General features: G+C 37.2%; 1 protein-coding gene across 2 annotated transcripts; it reads right to left on the bottom strand.

Annotated features, from left to right (window-relative positions):
* Positions 1 to 2488: 2488 nt before the first annotated feature.
* LOC131720957 (U6 snRNA-associated Sm-like protein LSm1) lies at positions 2489 to 20368 on the bottom strand. 2 transcript variants are annotated; one of them, XM_059013524.1, is made up of 4 exons: positions 20186 to 20368; positions 15884 to 15952; positions 3854 to 3969; positions 2489 to 2701 (listed from the first exon to the last, which is right to left on the bottom strand). In XM_059013524.1, exons 1-4 carry the CDS (start codon positions 20229 to 20231, stop codon positions 2531 to 2533), a joined length of 402 nt encoding a protein of 133 aa, XP_058869507.1. In that variant the 5' UTR covers positions 20232 to 20368; the 3' UTR covers positions 2489 to 2530. The 2 variants fall into 2 exon arrangements, with proteins under 2 accessions (XP_058869507.1, XP_058869508.1); XM_059013525.1 differs by lacking the exon at positions 15884 to 15952.
* Between the last annotated feature and the right edge of the window lie 303 nt (positions 20369 to 20671).

Genomic DNA, 20671 nt, shown 5'->3' with positions numbered 1-20671 from the left:
AATTCTAACTATTACATGAAATAATTTGGAATCAGGTAGTTGAAAAATAAAATAAGAACGAATTTAAAGCAAATAATTACTTGCAATAAATTATCCAATTAAAAGTCACCTTACAATTCCTATTACCGCCGAATTCGTGGTGGTATATGGACTTAGCATTGGATAGTCTAATGAAACCCGAGATGAGTATGAAATGGCGGTTTCAGGGCCTTTTAAATCGCTTTAATTCAGTTGTAACCCCACTGTAACTAATATGTCATTTTAGTATTGAAAGACCCGACACGCTCAACCTTGTCCTCAAGAAGTCGGCAGCTCTCAGCAAATCTATATCTGTACTGGTTAAGAAAATCATTGCATTTTTCTTTATTCTTTCTTGTGTATTTCGTTTCAAATTAAAAATATGTTATCTCGAAGGGGATTGGCTACTCTTTGTACTACTCGTTATACTGGATGTGATCTTTTTAGTGAATTTTATAGTTTTTATGATTATTAACAGTGGTAGATGCAGTTCAGTTTTTCAATGCAGATTCGTTCTTCTGCTTGTTCATTTTCTAATGTTTTGCAATCCTTGTTTACTGTGGCTTTATACTTTGGGGGTGTACAATACAGTGGCATTCTTGTAAAAGATACACCAAAAGGTCATTGGCTACTGTGCCAATTACGTTGTGCATAAGAAGCGATTACAAGCGAATACGTTGTCATGACAAGCCACTAATGTAAAATGATAGACACCAACATAGGAATACCTAGCTCGTGCCATTTTTTTTTAGAACACGTACCAATTGGTACACGTTGTCATTTATGTGCTCTGATTTGTCCAAATGAGTACATGTAGCGAATATTTGAAACGTGTATCACACAATGCATTTTGACCAAGATGGCCTTTCATAATGTATTCCGATTGGTCCAAACGAATACGTGTACTAAATATTTTAAACACGTACTAAATAACGCGTAAAAATACTTAACGAATCCTGCGTGCACCTGTAGGTAACCATACAAAAGCGTACTTGATTATGAAAATGCAAATGTTTTCTAACTTTTATATTATACTTACTTTTTGTTAGCTTAATAAATCATTTGTATATGTTGAGTTTCTTTTTGTCTTATGTGTACTCAAGTAAGCATTTATGATTCATTTGAGATCCTTATAGCTGTATAATGTTACTTTACCTAGTAAGTAGCTGTCTCAGGCTGGGTTCAGTAGCTTGGTAGCATTCTTTGCTTTGGTTCAGCTGGTAAAAAGAGATCGTCTTGTCAGCAGGAAAACGGTCAGCTGATCTTCTGTTGTGATAGCTAAGTGGGTTGAAGTGGTGAGGTGGCATTAAACTAGTAAAACATTTAAAGTATTAATTAAAACTAGGGATGCTCCGATTAACATATTAATCGGACTGATTTTACAATTTAACGTGCATTACAAGTGCATTCTGGGTATACAGACAAATGCATGCTGCTATTTAGGGAAGCACTGATTTGAAGCGCACTCTCTGTCCCCTGAAGTGGTAGGACACTGTGGTTTTAAGCTCATAACAATCTTATAGTGTCTGTCCTGCATAATACATAAATCTAAAATCATAATTGTTGTTTTGTTTTGTACAAGGGTTGCTGATGGTGTGCTATGGATGTATATGCGTATATATATCTGGAATGTTGATCTGTGTTGATTTAAATGATTGCCAAATGTCTGCAAAGTTACCTGTGTGCATTGTAACCAGCTGTGGTAAAATCCAGTGTGGCGTATTTATCCTGCCCAATATAATAAACAGTTGATTTAGCAATAAACTTTGGAGTGTTTTTTGTTTCCATCTTTGTGCATTGTTTATCAGGTTCCTAAATGGTTTTAAAAAAGACCAAGTTCCCTTTTTTTTGATTATTGATTTTTTAAGTATTACTATGCAGAACAACCACTATAAGATCGTGGCCTTTATTAAAAATGTGCACAGACTAATTACCAATTAATCAACAAATGCCCATAAAATTAAAATCGAGTGACAGCCCTAATTAAAACATAATAAATAACATTTTGTGGGGGATGGATTCACTTTGGTTGCTTTGTATTCAATTACTGTCATTTTAGTAAGATTTACATTATCATTCCCTCACAGCATGTGTGACAAGATGTGTTAAAATTATTAATGATTTGATCAGACTTCTTAGATTGCTTTTTCTTTATTTACATAGTAACAAAAACAATTATAATCAAGCCACCTTGAACATGACTCGATTTGAGGGCAAGGTGGAAAAAAAAACATAATATCAAAATAATTATAGCAGCTTTAAATAAGTGCTTTGTTGTGACTCAACTTCTCTGCGACAGTAATGGAAACAAAAAAGGTGCGGTTAGATCCACTATTCCTTTTCATTAAACTAAAGTTTGTTCTTGGATACTTATAATTCAACGTCGTTGCTTCTCTGAGCTTCGTCAGTGTCTGTGTTTGATCTCTCTTTTCAGGACAACGCGGTCGTCTTGATTTAAAACGGAAGAGTGTTTAAAAAAAGAAGAAAAAAAAAAGAAAGAAAAAGGACGGTTTCAGTATTCATCCAGCGTGTCTGCCCGCGGGATAGAAAGTCCCCTCTCCTTTAAGGCTTGGAGTTTCAGTTTCTCAGCTTCTTGTTTTGCCTGCTGCTCCACCCTCTGCTCTTCTAGAATCTCCTCGATGGATACTTGCTGTAAAGGCGTGTCACTCTCCTTCTCAAGGTCCTCAAAGCAAACAGAGAACACATCATACAGGCAATAGGGACTGCTATGATACGAGATTCTCTAAATCAAACAATGATACATTTACATAACTAGAACAAAAACAAAGCACTCTCAGGGGCATTGGACATATCATATTAGATTGAATGGTTTCTAAATATGATATTAAATATATACGTAAAATCTGTATCACTGTCCGAGTTTCCACGCAGTTTAGAAAATCCAAACTCTCTCTCCACTGCCATGACTTGTAACATAAGAAGAACATAAGAAAGTTTACAAACGAGAGGAGGCCATTCAGCCCATCTTGCTCGTTTGGGTGTTAGTAGCTTATTGATCCCAGAATCTCATCAAGCAGCTTCTTGAAGGATCCCAGGGTGTCAGCTTCAACAACATTACTGGGGAGTTGGTTCCAGACACTCACAATTCTCTGTGTAAAAAAGGTGTCTCCTATTTTCTGTTCTGAATGCCCCTTTATCTAATCTCCATTTGTGACCCCTGGTCCTTGTTTCTTTTTTCAGGTCAAAGAAGTCCCCTGGGTTGACATTGTCTACACCTTTTAGGATTTTGAATGTTTGAATCAGATCGCCGCGTAGTCTTCTTTGTTCAAGACTGAATAGATTCAATTCTTTTAGCCTGTCTGCATACCACATGCCTTTTAAACCCGGGATAATTCTGGTTGCTCTTCTTTGCACTCTTTCTAGAGCAGCAATATCCTTTTTGTAACGAGGTGACCAGAACTGAACACATTATTCTAGATGAGGTCTTACTAATGCATTGTAGAGTTTTAACATTACTTCCCTTGATATAAATTCAACACTTCTCACAATATATCCGAGCATCTTGTTGGACTTTTTTATAGCTTCCCCACATTGTCTAGATGAAGACATTTCTGAGTCAACATAAACTCCTAGGTCTTTTTCATAGTTCCCTTCTTCAATTTCAGTATCTCCCATATGATATTTATAATGCATATTTTTATTGCCTGCATGCAATACTTTACACTTTTCTCTATAAAATTTAATTTGCCATGTGTCTGCCCAATTCTGAATGCTGTCTAGATCATTTTGAATTCTGATTTGGTTTTTTGGACTCAAGTTTGTTGCAATTGACTAGTCTAGGAGAAAAAAAAAAAAGAAATCTAAAAACACTTACTATTTCTCCAAGTAGAACAACATTTTCTCCCCTTACAATAAATATTCCTCGAGGGATGTCCCCATACTTTTTGCCTACGTGGATTCGCTCCACCGTCTGATGCAAGACTAAATTAGCTGTAAATGAAAAACAAAATCAGAATTAAAAATAGTTTGGTAATTAAGCTTAACTACAATTACAGAAATCAGAGTAGCTAGTGTACTGCTCCACACAGTCTCTTTCAGGGATCCTGGAACACTTCATTCTTCTTTGTGTTACGAATCCACTATAGACTGTTCACAACCCATCTTCATTGCCATGGGTAAAGTTGCACAAAAATTGGCTAGCAATTGGTACCCAAGGTTGCATGTGACTTGCAAGTGCTACAACACTTTATATTAGGGATGCACCAAATCCAGGATTCGGATTCAGCCCGAATACCTACTTTTTGAGGAGTGTTCGAATTTGGCCGAATACGTCAATGTGTTTAAATAAGACACATATCTGGTATTGAATGTAACTGTTGTAGTTAATAACAGGCACACATTTGCTGAACTCTGTCGCAGCTCTCAACTCCCTAAATTAACTTACTGGTGGCACACACACTAAACACGTCACGCAGCTGCTGAATGCAAACTGTATACACCCTGTATGCAACAACAAATTCACATCACACTTTTCATGCTTTTGTGCTTTGTCTGAGACGTGTTGTAGAGATCATACTGAAAAATACTGAAATATATATATTTTTTGTAACTTTACAACTGTCCAATGTGCAAGACGTTGTTGAACAATATGCTTTAGTAAATTACATTTTATGTTACTGTAATATGCCAATACAAGTTAAACCATTTGGGAACTGCTGTGTTTTATTAAAATAATTTTAAAACTATTTCGTAGTCTATTTGATATGTATTCTACACACGGTGCATTTAAATCAACGTGGGTTTTATTTCGCTCGGAGATTCAGGTCACTTATCACGGTAAAATTTTGTCCTCATAACTCTCAGATAGGGTTGTCAACAGGCCCCAGAATCTCGGGACACTAAGGCAGGTCAGGTTTTTTAAACTGCAATGTTTGACATGTAACGTGAGTGTGAATTGCTTGAACAGTTTAGTAAATTTTATCTGGAGAGCCTCGCAAGAATGATTAATCATATTGCTTGATTTTTTATACAGTAAACAGTCTATCAAAATAGTGCAACACCATTATTATAGATAACTTTGCATTCACCTGCACTCTTTCATTTAACCTTGTGGCAGCAGGTAAAGTTTCTGTTTGTTTAATATGTCTTGCTTCACACAGTCCCGCCCTGTCAGAGACTCAGAAAGCCAATCAGCTGCTGTATAGGTCTGATGGAAACAATCCTCACAGGCAGGTGTGTGCTTTTGGTAACAATTAAGTAAAACAATTCAATTAATTTAGCGACAGTTCGCACAATTCACACTCACTTTACTGAATATATTGCAGTTTAGAGAGGTGAGTTACAAAACCTGACCTGCCTTAAAGTGTCCCGAGATTCTGGAGCCTGTTGGCAACCCTACTCTCAGATCAGGTGACACAGGTTGAAACGTCATTAAAGAAAATAGAGGGTTATAGCGAAGATGCAGCTCTCCTTTCTTTCGTTGTGGGGGGAGTGGGCTAGCGGTAAATTGTGTAAGTTTCAAAGTGAAATCTTACTCAGGGATATATTTCCATTCGGTAATAAAAATACTATGAACTAAAAGGCTCAAAACTATAGATTGTGCGTGACCCTTGTTAGTAGCTGCCAGTCTGTTTTTCATTCAACAGTTTTCTTGACAGTTTTTGGAGATTCAGTATTCGGACGACATTTGTCCAATTCCCAAAAACTTGGATTCGGTGCATCCTTACTTTATATTGCTGAAAGGTGTGGTAATGGAAATAGAAACTGAAACCTTTGACTTATCTGTGAAGGTAGTACAGGGTATACAGTTCAGGCAGTGGCAGCCTTAGGTTCACTTGATATTTAATTATCAATCGTTTCCCTCTGCCACTGGGATCAACTTGAAAGCAATTTGAAATCAGATCTGTTCATTTCCATCACCAGCAGATCAAGATCAAATCATTCAATTGGATCTCTTTCAGTGCCAGTTAGTATTGCGGGCTGGCAGAACATCTCTCTCACACTGATAAGAGGAAGTTACTTAATGAGCATCCAATGCAAAAACAGGTTTTAAACCTTTGACAACGAAGAAAAAAAAAAAGAGACAACATACACATTATATATATAAAACATACACATTATATATGTGTGTGTATGTATGTGTATATATATAGTGAGTGAACAGAAGAAAAATCTAAATCAAATCCATATTTGGTGTGACCACCCTTTGCCTTCAAAACAGCATCAATTCTTCTAGGTACACTTGCACAAAGTCAGGGAAACAATTATACCAAACAGGTGCTAATGATCATCAATTCAATATGTAGGTTGAAACACAATCATTAACTGAAACAGAAACAGCTGTACAGGAGGAATAAAACTGGGTGAGGAACAGCCAAACTCAGCTAACAAGGTGAGGTTGCTGAAGACAGTTTACTGTCAAAAGTCATACACCATGGCAAGACTGAGCACAGCAACAAGACACAAGGTAGTTATACTGCATCAGCAAGGTCTCTCCCAGGCAGAAATTTCAAGGCAGACAGGGGTTTCCAAATGTGCTGTCCAAGCTCTTTTGAAGAAGCACAAAGAAACGGGCAACGTTGAGGACCGTAGACGCAGTGGTCGGCCAAAGAAACTTACTGCAGCAGATGAAAGACACATCATGCTTACTTCCCTTCGCAATTGGAAGATGTCCAGCAGTGCCATCAGCTCAGAATTGGCAGAAAACAGTGGGACCCTGGTACACCCATCTACTGTCCGGAGAAGTCTGGTCAGAAGTGGCCTTCATGGAAGACTTGCGGCCAAAAAGCCATACCTCCGACGTGGAAACAAGGCCAAGCGACTCAACTATGCACGAAAACACAGGAACTGGGGTGCAGAAAAATGGCAGCAGGTGCTCTGGACTGATGAGTCAAAATGTGAAATATTTGGCTGTAGCAGAAGGCAGTTTGTTCGCCGAAGGGCTGGAGAGCGGTACACGAATGAGTGTCTGCAGGCAATAGTGAAGCATGGTGGAGGTTCTTTGCAAGTTTGGAGCTGCATTTCTGCAAATGGAGTTGGGGATTTGGTCAGAATTAATGGTCTCCTCAATGCTGAGAAGTACAGGCAGATACTTATCCATCATGCAATACCATCAGGGAGGCATCTGATTGACCCCAAATTTATTCTGCAGCATGACAACGACCCCAAACATACAGCGAAAGTCATTAAGAACTATCTTCAGTGTAAAGAAGAACAAGGAGTCCTGGAAGTGATGGTATGGCCCCCACAGAGCCCTGATCTCAACATCATCGAGTCTGTCTGGGATTACATGAAGACAGAGAAGCAACTGAGGCTGCCTAAATCCACAGAAGAACTGTGGTTAGTTCTGCAAGATGTTTGGGCCAACCTACCTGCCGAGTTCCTTCAAAAACTGTGTGCAAGTGTACCTAGAAGAATTGATGCTGTTTTGAAGGCACACCAAATATTGATTTGATGTAGATTTTTCTTCTGTTCACTCACTGCATTTTGTTAATTGATAAATATAAACTATTAACATGTCTATTTTTGAAAGCATTCTTACTTTACAGCATTTTTTCACACCTGCCTAAAACTTTTGCACAGTACTGCATATATATATATATATATGTATATATATATATATACACACACATATACATATACATATATATATATATATATATATATATATATATATACACACACACACATTATATATATATATATATATATATATATATATATATATATATATATTCAATGGCAAAAATGTTGTTAAAGTAACGTTAATGTTTGTTTGCAAATGTCCAAAACATTAGGAAATTGCAAGTTAAGGTAGCCACGCAGCCTTAACTCTGCACCCTTATGTGTATGTTTCCTGTCACACTTGACATCACATATGACAATGACATCACTAAGCACGTGACAAATTCTCCCGAAGACTGTCCATACGGAAGTCATTGTGATTGGTAACATGTTCAGTAACTGCATTCCCACAATCTTTGCTGTCAAGCTCATTATTTCACCAGTGTTCTAAATAAAAGCAATTAACTCAGAATACAGTAGAGCCAATTAATATATTGGAATCCACAACATTGGCTTGGCAAAAGGAGTCACTGCATTTTCTACAGTATTATTATTCATTTTATTTTTGCACTGTTACCCATTCTTCTTTTAAACTTTACAGTTCAGTAAGAATTCTTGCTAACATAATCTTATGGCAGGAAGCCAATTATGACATTGAAATGTTTAGGTACAATTACAGATTTCTGCAGTTGTGGATTGTAATGCTTGGATTTTGATTCCAAGAAACATAAAACACTGATTTGTGTACCACTGGAGCAGCAGTATACCATATAGTACAACAGAAGATAACTTTAATATTTCACTGGCGACTTCTGAATGACATTTAATGGAGTATGTTATCTTGCATGTAGGGTTTCACATATTGCATGTCCCATCCATTTTCAGGTACTCCTTTCCAAACATCAAATACTCATCACTACATACCTCAACATGAACTACACATTTCTGAGTACATGGAAATCTGTTGTTGGTTAAAGCACATTTCGACAGCAAAGACAATGCAGTTACTGAACATGTTACCAATCACAGTGACTTCCGTATGGACAGTCTTCGGGGAGAATTTGTCATGTGCTTGGTGATGTCACTGATGATGTCATATGTGATGTCAAGTGTGACAGGAAACGCACCATAAGGGTGCAGAGTTAAGGTTGCTAACCTTTTGGACATTTGCAAACAAACCTTAACGTTACTTTAACAGAAAGGGAACCAATCTACTCGGAGAAAGGATCCTTCAGGCGGTCGAGAAGCATTTAAACTAGAAAGGAAGGGGGGAGAAAACAAAAAAACAGAAGGGAGACCACATCAAAACAAGGGCAACAACTCAGGTAAGACCACTATTAAATGTATTTATCTTAATACTAGAAGTCTCCGAAACAAAATATTAGAACTTGAAGCTACTGCACTAACAAGTAACTACGATGTGATTAGGTGTTACAGAAACTTGGTTGTCTGAGAGTGATGGACACGAATATAATATTAGTGGGTACACACTATATAGGAAAGACAGGCAGGACAGAAGAGGCGGAGGGGTAGCGCTATACATAAGAAATAGTCTTGAAGCCCAGGTGTTAAATCAGGACAAAGAAAACAATGCAGAATCAATATAGGTCAGAATAATGGACACAAATTCAAAGGGCATAATAATAGGAGCATGCTATAGACCGCCAAATTCAGACGCTGAGCAAAATAATCTGTTGTACAATGACATTCGAAATGCTTGTAGAAAAGGAGAAGCCATACTAATGGGGGATTTCAATTTCCCCTGTATAAAATGGGAAAACCCGATGGGGGGCACGACGGACGAAACTGAAATGGTGGAAATGACAAATGACTGCTTCCTAACGCAATTTGTCAAGGCACCGACTAGAGGGGAGGCATGCCTTGACTTAGTCTTTTCAAATAACGAAGACAGAATAACTAAAACAGAGGTCAGAGAGCCATTGGCAAACTCAGACCACAAGATGGTCTCATTTGAAATATTTTTTAAAACCCCAAAAGTAATGACTAAAGCTAAGGTTTACAATTTTAGAAAAGCAAACTACGAAGGTATGAAACAGAGACTAATAGAAGTAGATTGGAGTAAAATAGAGAAAACATCCACAGAAAAAGGATGGCTGTTTTTTAAAAATGTAGTACTAGAGGCACAAAACAATTACATCCCAAAAGTAGACAAATCTAAATCTAAAACAAAATGGCCAAAATGGTTTAATAGATCAATTAAAAAAAATATTCAGCGAAAAAAGGCACTTTACAGAGCGTTTAAAAGGGACCAAAAACAAAGTACACAGAAAGAGTACTTGGAACTGCAAACAGAAAGGCCAAGAGAGAGATAGAAATCAATATTGCTAACGGGGCTAAAACCAATTCCAAAATGTTTTTTCCAATATTATAACAGCAAGAGAACATTCAAAGAGGAGGTTAAATGTCTAAGAGACACAAATGGCAAAATCATAGATTAAGAAAAAAAATAGCAAATATATTAAATTATTACTTTTCACAGGTTTTTACAAAGGAGGACACGGACAACATGCCCCACATGTCGACCTGTTCCTATCCAATTTTAAATAACTTTAGCATAACAGAGGCAGAAGTGTTAAAGGGACTAGGCGCTCTTAAAATAAACAAATCCCCTGGGCCAGATGAGATCCTCCCAATAGTACTCAAAGAAATGAAAAGTTATTTACAAACCGCTAACCAAGATCATGCAACAGTCTCTTGACACAGGGGTTGTACCGACAGACTGGAAAATAGCAAACGTAATACCGATCCACAAAAAGGGAGACAAAACCGAACCAGGTAACTACAGACCAATAAGCCTGACTTCTATTATATGTAAACTTATGGAAACTATTATAAGATCCAAAATGGAAAATTACCTATATGGTAACAATATCCTGGGAGACAGCCAGCATGGTTTTAGGAAAGGGAGAGCATGTCTAACTAACCTACTTGACTTTTTTGAGGATGCAACATTGAAAATGGATAACTGCAAAGCATACGACATGGTCTATTTAGATTTCCAGAAAGCTTTTGACAAAATGCCGCATAAAAGATTAATTCACAAACTAAACGCAGTAGGGATTCAAGGAAATGCATGCACATGGATTAGGGAGTGGTTAACAGGTAGAAAACAGAAAGTACTGATTACAGGAGAAACCTCAAAATGGAGTGAGGTAACCAGTGGTGTACCACAGGGATCAGTATTAGGTCCTCTGCTATTCCTAATCTACATTAATGATTTAGATTCTGGTATAGTAAGCAAACTCGTTAAATTTGCAGACGACACAAAAACAGGAGTGGCAAACACTGTTGAAGCAGCAAAGGTCATTCAAAATGATCTAGACAGCATTCAGAATTGGGCAGAAACATGGCAAATGACATTTAATAGAGAAAAGTGTAAAGTATTGCATGCGGGCAATAAAAATGTGCATTATAAATATCATATGGGAGATAGTGAAATTTTAGAAGGGAACTATGAAAAAGACCTAGGAGTTTATGTTGACTCAGAAATGTCTTCATCTAGACAATGTGGGGAAGCTATAAAAAAGGCTAACAAGATGCTCGGATATATTGTGAGAAGTGTTGAATTTAAATCAAGGGAAGTAATGTTAATTTTACAATGCATTAGTAAGACCTCACCTAGAATATTGTGTTCAGTTCTGGTCACCTCGTTACAAAAAAGATATTGCTGCTCTAGAAAGAGTGCAAAGAAGAGCAACCAGAATTATCCCGGGTTTAAAAGGCATGTCGTATGCAGACCGGCTAAAAGAATTGAATCTATTCAGTCTTGAACAAAGAAGACTACGCGGCGATCTGATTCAAACGTTCAAAATCCTAAAAGGGGGGGACTTCTTTGACTTGAAAAAAGAAAAAAGGACCAGGGGTCATAAATGGAGATTAGATAAAGGGGCATTCAGAACAGAAAATAGGAGGCACTTTTTTACACAGAGAATTGTGAGGGTCTGGAACCAACTCCCCAGTAATGTTGTTGAAGCTGACACCCTGGGATCCTTCAAGAAGCTGCTTGATGAGATTCTGGGATCAATAAGCTACTAACAACCAAACGAGCAAGATGGGCTGAATGGCCTCCTCTCGTTTGTAAACTTTCTTATGTTCTTATGTTTTTTAACGATGTTTTTGCCATTGAATTTTCATAGTTTTGCAAAAGGCATCTTGGAAAATCAAACAACCAACAAGTAGGATTTGTTTTTTTAAAGCCAGGTTTATTGAGGCAAAATCAGATGTTGTTAATCCCTGCCCCTGAGGCTAGAGGAGGGGGGAAAGCAAAGACTGTCCCTGGAGGCTGGGTACAGCAATGGCTGCCTTGGAGGCTACAGAGGTGGGGACAGCAACTACTGCCTTGGAGGCTGAAGAGGTGGAAGCAGCAATGGCTGTACGTGAGGCTGGAGAGGTGGGGAAAGCAACGGCTGTACCTGAGGCTGGAGAGGTGGAGACAGCAACAGCTGCCAGAGAGGCTGCAGATATGGCAACAGCAAGGACTGTACCTGAGGTTGGGGAGGTGGGGACAGCAACGGCTCTATCTGAGGCTGGAATGGTGGAGAAAGCAAGGGTGGTACCTGAGGCTGAAGAGCTGGTGACATTATTTGAAAGGTACTGCCGGGGTGCAGTTATTCTTTATGTTGTGTGGCTCTGTCCACTCTCTCTAGAAAGATCATGTAAGAATCCTGCAGGTTTTTAGGCAGACGGATGCGTTGTGTGCAATTTAAGGTCTTGATGCCATATTGGATTTGCTGTCGCTTCTTCTCTCTTCTATCTGTGAGGCGCATCTTTCAAGTCTTGTCAGTTCTTACCTGAATTAGATAGGAGATATTTGGATCAACCACCAACGGAAAAAAAGGTTTCTGAAATGTAATAAATAGAATTCTGTATGGTGATTTGGATTTCTGAAAATGTATATAATAATCTGTGATGTACTTAGTATATTTTATAGTTTTTTAAAGTTTATTAAAAATGAAATAACAGGTTACATGCATTTCTAAATTGAATTGCCCAAAAGTTTACTCGAAATGTAATAAATAAAATTCTGTACTGTACTGTCTTGACGAGTTGTACACATAAACAATTACAATACGAATATTACTACAGTTTTAAAAGTGCAATATTGTAATTTTTTTATTTCCGGCTTTAGACTACTCGCTGCGAGTACTATTAATTTATTTATGTTCTCAATTCAGGACGATTGATTATCGTCATCAGTCATGTCTTATACTTTCTAAAAAATATATTGTTATTGACCCATTTCATCAACAAGTTAAATAACTATTTTACTCGTGGATGTTCAACTGCTGTCTGATACATTCTTATTTCAGGGCAATTAAAATAAATATCAAGAAGTTAAAAAAAAAGTACCTCTAAAGTTGTACACATAAACAATTACAATACGAATATTACTACCGTTGTATTGTCAGTGTATTAATATACTGTATTGTATTTTTTTTTTTACTGGCTTTAGACAACTCGCTGCGAGTCGTATTAATTTATTTTCTCAATTCAGGCTGATTGATTATCGTCATCAGTCATGTCTTATACTTGACAAAAAAATATATTGTTATTCATGCATTTCATTAACAGAAGTTAAACTTTTTATTTTACTCATAGATGTTCTACTGCTGTCTGATACATCCTTAATTCAGGGGTTTCTTAAATCAACACAAATGATTAATAGCTTTTACCCACTGTGGCAATGCGCCCCGCCCCTGTGTGCATTTGTGTGTTATGTGTTGCGTGCGTGTGTTAATGTTGGTGTATAGATTGGTACACGGGATATAAACGGGTCTGTGTTTCACGTGTGATTTAAAGATGTAGATTTATATTTAGGCACGAGGAGGGCACAAATCACTTCACGTGCTGGTTAAATGTAATATGTGAGCACGGGGTTGCACGTAATGAATTCACGTGCTGGGATTCAAGTGAATAATTAATTAGTAATTGAATCCCAGCACAACAGTATATATAGAGACACATAGCTCTCACTCGGGGTTGGGTGTTCGGTGAGTGGAGAACGGGATTGGAGACGGAGGTATTTGTGGAAAGTAAGAATAGTTAAATCTGCTCACCGTGTTTTGTTCGTCTGTCTGTGCACTGTCTAGTCCGTTTTGTTTGTCTATTTATTTTGGCGCAAGTGCCGTGTCCTGTGTTTTTGTTTCAAACCGTTTATTTTCTGTTCTGTTTATTAAATGCTGAGCGAAAGCATTCGCTCAGCTCCACCAAACCACAAGTCTCTGTCTGTTTATTTCCTGCTTCTGGTCTGACGCCACCCACTCCGGCCGTCTTTGTGACACCCACCTGTCAGTAAATTACTTTGTGTTGTGAAGAAGGTCTTTCATGAAAAACATTCTGTAGCAACTGAAGAACAACTTCGTAGACCAGCACGCACTGTTAATTTAAAAAATCTCAGAATTCCTTTGGCAGCGATATACAGTAAGAACATAAGAAAGTTTATAAAACGAGAGGAGGCCGTTCCGCCCATCTTGCTCGTTTGGTTGTTAGTAGCTTACTGATCCCAGAATCTCATCAAGCAGCTTCTTGAAGGATCCCATGGTGTCAGCTTCAACAACATTATTATACCATTGTCTATACCTTTTAGGATTTTGAATGCTTGAATCAGATCGCCGCGTAGTCTTCTTTGTTCAAGACTGAATAGATTCAATTCTTTTAGCCTGTCTGCATACCACATGCCTTTTAAACCCGGGATAATTCTGGTTGCTCTTCTTTGCACTCTTTCTACAGCAGCAATATCCTTTTTGTAACGAGGTGACCAGAACTGAGCACAATATTCTAGGTGAGGTCTTACTAATGCATTGTAAAGTTTTAACATTACTTCCCTTGATTTAAATTCAACACTTCTCACAATATATCTGAGCATCTTGATGGCCTTTTTTTATAGCTTCCCCACATTGTCTAGAAGACATTTCTGAGTCAACATAAACTCTGAGGTCTTTTTCATAGGTCCCTTCTTTGATTTCAGTATCTCCCATATGATATTTATAATGCATATTTTTATTGCATGCATGCAATACTTTACACTTCTCTATTAAATGTCATTTGCCATGTGCCTGCCCAGTTCTGAATGCTGTCTAGATCATTCTGAATGACCTTTGCTGCTGCAACAGTGTTTGCCACTCCTCCTATTTTTGTGTCGTCTGCAAATTTAACAAGTTTGCTTACTATACCAGAATCTAAATCTTTAATATAGATTAGGAATAGCAGAGGACCTAATACTGATCCCTGTGGTACACCACTGGTTACCTCGCTCCATTTTGAGGTTTCTCCTCTAATGAGTACTTTCTGTTTTCTAACCACTCCCTAATCCATGTGCATGCATTTCCTTGAATCCCTACTGCGTTCAATTTGAGAATTAATCTTTTATGCAGGACTTTGTCAAAAGCTTTCTGGAAATCTAAATAAACCATGTCGTATGCTTTGCAATTATCCATTGATGTCAGACCGTTATTTTTTTTGGTTCAATTTCGGTAAAACCAGGACCCGCCCTGGTATATAGATATATATATATATATTGTTAATGTCTGCGCAGTTCTGTTTAAAGTCGAGATATATTTATATATATATATATATATATATATATATATATATATATATATATATACACACACACACACATATCTATATATACATATATATATAATATATCTATCTAACTATCTATACACACACACATACATATTTCACGACTGCGATTTAAAGTCATGGATTTAGATATATACAGTTGTAGTCAAAAGTTTACATACCCCAATGGAAATGTATAATTTCTAGACATTTCTCAAAAACAAATTATAGGAACCGTAATAGGAAAGTGTAATCAATCAAACTGCAGAGTCTGTATTATCTGATCTAAGCTCCACGTCTGGTTATATATATATACACACAGAGTCATATAAAGGCTGTAAATATATTATAATCTATTATACTATATAATTGAGGTGGTTTGTGAATATATAAACGGCAATTATATAAAAACATGATACATACAGGTGACCTTTGACTTGTGTAATGTCCAGTTACAGATTGTGGACTGCAGGTGGAACCGGCTGTAGCCCCGGTTAGATACTGGAACGAGATGAGGCATTACTTTTTCCATCTTATTACTTTTCCATTTACGCAGTTGTGGATTTGCATGCCAGCAGTAAGAGGAGTGGAGTCCTGCAATTACCGCTGGTACCAAGGAGGCTCTCTCAGTCATATATTTACCTTCCTTACAATCACTTTTGTGAAGACAAACTACTTCTGTAAATTCAAACAGTCCACTTGCAGTCTGCTAACTCACACCACAAGTCAATCTCACTGTGCTGTACTTACATACCAAACTGATCTATGCTTCTCAAAAAGCCAATTAGCGTTCTTCCATCTCGGAGAAGTACCAGGTGTTTTTCTAAAAGAAAAAAATAAACAAACCTGATAATACTGGGGCAGAGGGTTGTGTCACATGCAAATGAATCAAGCTTTTATTCCATGCGATATTTTTGAGGAGAAATACATTTTGCAAGGATAGAACAATAAAATCTATTTACAGTCAGCACTCACATACCCGACCTTGTAAAATTTTGACTTCAGTGACGGTAAAAAAAAGCGTGATGCATATCTGATTATTTCATTTTGGCCCGTTTCAACCCTTGTTCTTTTCAGGGAACACAAAAAAGATACCAATGTCAAAAATACATAGCTGAAAGGACTGTGTTTTAAAATAAGTCTGCTTCCATTTATATGCACTGTGGTTGTTTTTAGGTACAGTACTATATTTACAGAAGTATTTTAATTCAGAACAATATGATTCTGAAAATATCACTTGTCAAAACATGTGCGCTGTAATAGTACATCCTTTTAAATCTGGTTTAATGTTATAAAGTGGTACATCGTCAGAATGTGGTACGTGTACCAAAACTTGACCTGTGTAACGTCAGAACGCGACACATTGTCAACTGAAAGTACCAAGCTATCAGATTTTGCTACATGTGCAATCAATTGCGATCTGATGGGTGTTTTCCTACTGTCAAACAGAGGTACATTTACCATTAATTATACATTCTTTTTTGCAAACTTACACTGGAAACAGACAATCACTTTCTCTAAAAAAGAAAAAAATTCACAATGAACAAGACAAAATCCACAAAGTTGCACAAGTAAAAAAATACACAAGACCCAATGTATTGCATATGAGAAATGTGTATACTATTTTCTTAATGGTGGAAAAATATGCTAAATTACATTAACAATGACTGGAAAATATGCTAAATAAAATTGAAAAAGATGTAAAAGACAGAAAACAGCATCACGTACCAGATTTGAATGGGCACTTCCCTACTTTCTTAGCGGAAGTTAGGCATTGTTTAGGCATTGTTTAGGCATGATGGGCTTTACCACTTTTTACCACATACCTGAAAATAACACTACACCGATACGTATTGTAGCCATATGTAAAATTCCCCATTAATGACCCAACAGCAAAAGTAAATCAAAATGTCACCCATGCACAGAACTGCGTAAAATGTAATAACTGCGTAAAATGTAAAAGGCAATGCAATTTATCTATAATATATATATATAATATACAGTTTTCGGAATTAAACAGTACCCAAAGTCAGTATTCAAAATTGCAGAATATAGTGCTCATTAAGGCCTTAATTACAGTTCACTTGCAAATGAAAATGCACAAAAGCAACTAAGGATCACAGATTATTATTTTTTTTTTAATTACATCACAGTATCCAAAACTGTTTAATGATTCCCTGTTTTACATTATAGTAGCTGCTCGTTGACTTTGTTGTCGCTGCATTTCATCATGTGAAACTGGAGGAAGTGCTGTGTAACTGCACAACATGCGCATGCGAGAAAAAATAAAATAAAAACGCGGGCTGGGACGAATAATCAAATAAATTCTAACATTGATGGGCTTTATATCAGAAAACTGGAGCCGGAGTCGGAAATCATGCATGACGGGTAAGTGGATTAATTTGTTACATACACTACCGGTCAAAAGTTTTAGAACACCTCAATTTTTCCATTTTTTTTATTGAAATTTACGCAGTTTAATGTCTCAATGTACTCTGAAATTAAAGCATAGAACAAATAAACAATTGGAGATAAAAAAGAAATCATGGAATCGTTTTGTTTAACAAAATTTAATCTAAATTTTTGACTCAAAGTAGCCACCTTTTGCAGATATAACAGCCGAACACACTCGTGGCATTCTTTCTACAATGGAAATCAAATATTGTTCGGAAAGTTCTTCCCAACACTGTTGCAGAAGTTCCCACAAATGTGTTGCACTTGTAGGTTGCTTTGCTTTCACCCTTCTGTCCAGTTCATCCCAAACCAGCTCGATGGGGTTTAAATCTGGAGACTGTGCTGGCCATTTCATGATTTGAAGCCTACCGTCTTGTTCTTTTCTTCTAAGGTAGTTCTGACATAGCCTGGAGGTATGTTTTGGGTCATTATCTTGCTGTAGGATGAACCCCTGACCAACTAGGCGTATACCAAAGGGTATTACATGGCGCTGCAAAATGCTGTGGTAGCAGTTTTGGTTCAGGGTGCCACTCACTCTGTGCAAGTCGCCGACTCTGGATCCAGCAAAAGAGCCCCAGACCATCACGCTTCCTCCTCCATGTTTGACCGTCGGTGTCACACACCGAGGAACCATCCTTTTGCCTACTCGACGGCGTACAAAAACCCTGCGTGATGAACCGAAGATTTCAAATTTTGATTCATCGGTCCATAAGACCTTCTTCCAGTCTTCAGTAGTCCACTGGCGGTGCTTCATGGCCCAGGCAAGCCTCTTTTTCTTATTTTGCCATCTTAGCAATGGCTTTCTTACTGCCACTCGACCTGTCAAACCTGCAGCTCGAAGTCTTCTCTTCACAGTTGAAACTGAGACTTGCTTACTTCGACCAGTGTTAAGCTATGCTTGAAGCTGTTGTCCTGTGAGCCGCCTATCACGCAAGCTGTTGACTCTCAGAAACTTGTCTTCTGATTCTGTTGTGGCTTTGGGTCTGCCAGAGTGCCTTTGTGGTGTAGGAAACTGTACTCACTGACACCTTGGCTTTCTTTGCAATTTCTCTAAAGGAAAGACCTACACTTTTAAGGGTTATAATGGTCTGTCTGTCTGTCTTCCTTTGTTAATTGCCTTTTTCTCGCCATTATGAGAGCAATATACTACTTCCTGCAGTACAATACTGTCCAAATAATGCTTAAGAGGGTGTAGTAACACAGTCTGTTCCAACACTGCTTTTATACAGACAGAGGGTTTGTAAGTAATCAACAAAAGTTGGGACACCTGTAGGAATTGTTAGCATCAACTTTCAAGGCTTAATTTACTTCCATTGCTGCAGAACAGCTGTAAGTTGTTAACCCATTACTTGTTCCCTGAAAAAGGCCTTTTTGTATAACTCTGAAATGTACATTATTTTTCAGTTTTTGGTAACCTAAACTTTTTTTTTTAACCTCTGGCAGTTTACCGCTTACCTTTGTACCATTTCAGGTTATTCACTGGACTTAAATTTCAATAAAAACTGGAAAAATGGTGGTGTTCTAAAACTTTTGACCGGTAGTATATATCATGGGAATAGATTTGTTTCTTAATACAAGGACTAAACGTGACTGCCGTATATCTGAGTGCTGACTATTTGAATAATGGTAGGGACATTTAAAAAAAAAATGCACACAAAGGCACTTCAAGAACGTAGGTTACTTTTGACAGCGGGATAACCCCACAAAAATGTTTAAGCTGTATCCTGCCTGTAAATCAGTTTTAGCATATGACAGACGCTTAATTGATCTGTTTTGTATGAATAAATTTACATTTAATAAAATAATATAAACATACATGTTCACTTCAAACCGAGAATTTTACCACCATTTTAAAGATTGTTCCAATAAAAAAAATTATGAATTGATTTAAGTAATTACTGTAAGGAATCCAGCAACCCCACTGCCCACCTGAGCTGAAATGACCCTTTCAATCAAACTACATGCCCTACTTTCATTGTGCTCTTGCACTTCGCTATGCTTTTACTTGGAGAACATTTTATAAGGGTTGTTACTCAGCGGTGGTTTGGAAAAGTACTAAATGCGGTTAGGACCCTTGAGATTAGGGTCAATTAAGAATTTGGGTACTAAACAAAATTCCTGCCTTAGTCAGCGAAAGCTTGCCAAACTCTGAAATCAAACGACCCCACATTACATGTGATATTTACTACAATATACATGTAATAATATTAATGTATACTTATGGTACGGGTCAACGTTTTTAGGTTAACTAGTAGAAAATACAAATTACTTGTTTTGGGGAATTTTATGAAATACACTTATTCGTAAACCCCGACATTATATAAAAAGAATAAATATTAAACATTGGATTCAACTGCAAAAACAGTTTTTATACAGTATATATATATATATATATATATATATATACACACACACACACATATTATATATATATATAACATGTTCTTAGGCTTACTGAAACAAGTATTATTTTAAATACAAACAAAAAAGTTTAGCGCTTATTCCACTTCAATGACCGAACGATTGAGACCAACCATGCTGTGTGTGTACATGTTAACGGACCACTTATTTACATTACATCGCGCACACCCTTATTACTTACTATCGATATCCTCAATGAGGCTAGCTGTCCCCGGCATGTAATTCATTCTGTAAAGAGGAGTGCAGGTATTTCTTATATTTATTTATGTCTTTAAACAGCTTCAGGCCACGAACCATTCAAACTGTGTATCTATCTCTCTCACAGGAAGTTCTGCCTTCAATACACAGCGACACTTCCTCTTCAATTTAACCCACTCGTGTCACCACTGCTAAACAACCCTTTAGTGTGCTGCGTTATGGGTGCAAACATACCGAAGATGTGGTTTCGTTAGAGACAGTGTATTATATACAACACTGGAATTGTAGTTCTGTTCCTTAGTTTCATTACTAACTAATATAAAATGGTTATTAGCAGTCACGCTAGTAAATGTGAAATAAATGCCCTGATAGTTTGTGTTCCATCATTTAACAATTGTACATACACCTGAAGATTTAGGCCATCGTGAATTAAACATTCCTTGTTGTTGTTGCCAGTTCATATATTTTG

This window comes from Acipenser ruthenus, chromosome 46, assembly GCF_902713425.1.
Source record: "Acipenser ruthenus chromosome 46, fAciRut3.2 maternal haplotype, whole genome shotgun sequence".
NCBI lineage: Eukaryota > Metazoa > Chordata > Actinopteri > Acipenseriformes > Acipenseridae > Acipenser > Acipenser ruthenus.
Note: the sequence above shows the minus strand (reverse complement) of the source record. Positions and strands in the feature narration are given on the sequence as shown.

Bases quoted from the DNA above. Each gene is read 5' to 3' on its own strand.
- LOC131720957 (XM_059013524.1), bottom strand. From the start codon at position 20,231: ATGAATTACATGCCGGGGACAGCTAGCCTCATTGAGGATATCGATA. The intron at 3,970-15,883 runs GTATGTAAGTAC...TTTCATTTACAG, and splicing joins GAGAAGCATAGATCAGTTTG to CTAATTTAGTCTTGCATCAG. The intron at 2,702-3,853 runs GTAAGTGTTTTT...GTTTGCTTTGAG, and splicing joins TTGTTCTACTTGGAGAAATA to GACCTTGAGAAGGAGAGTGA.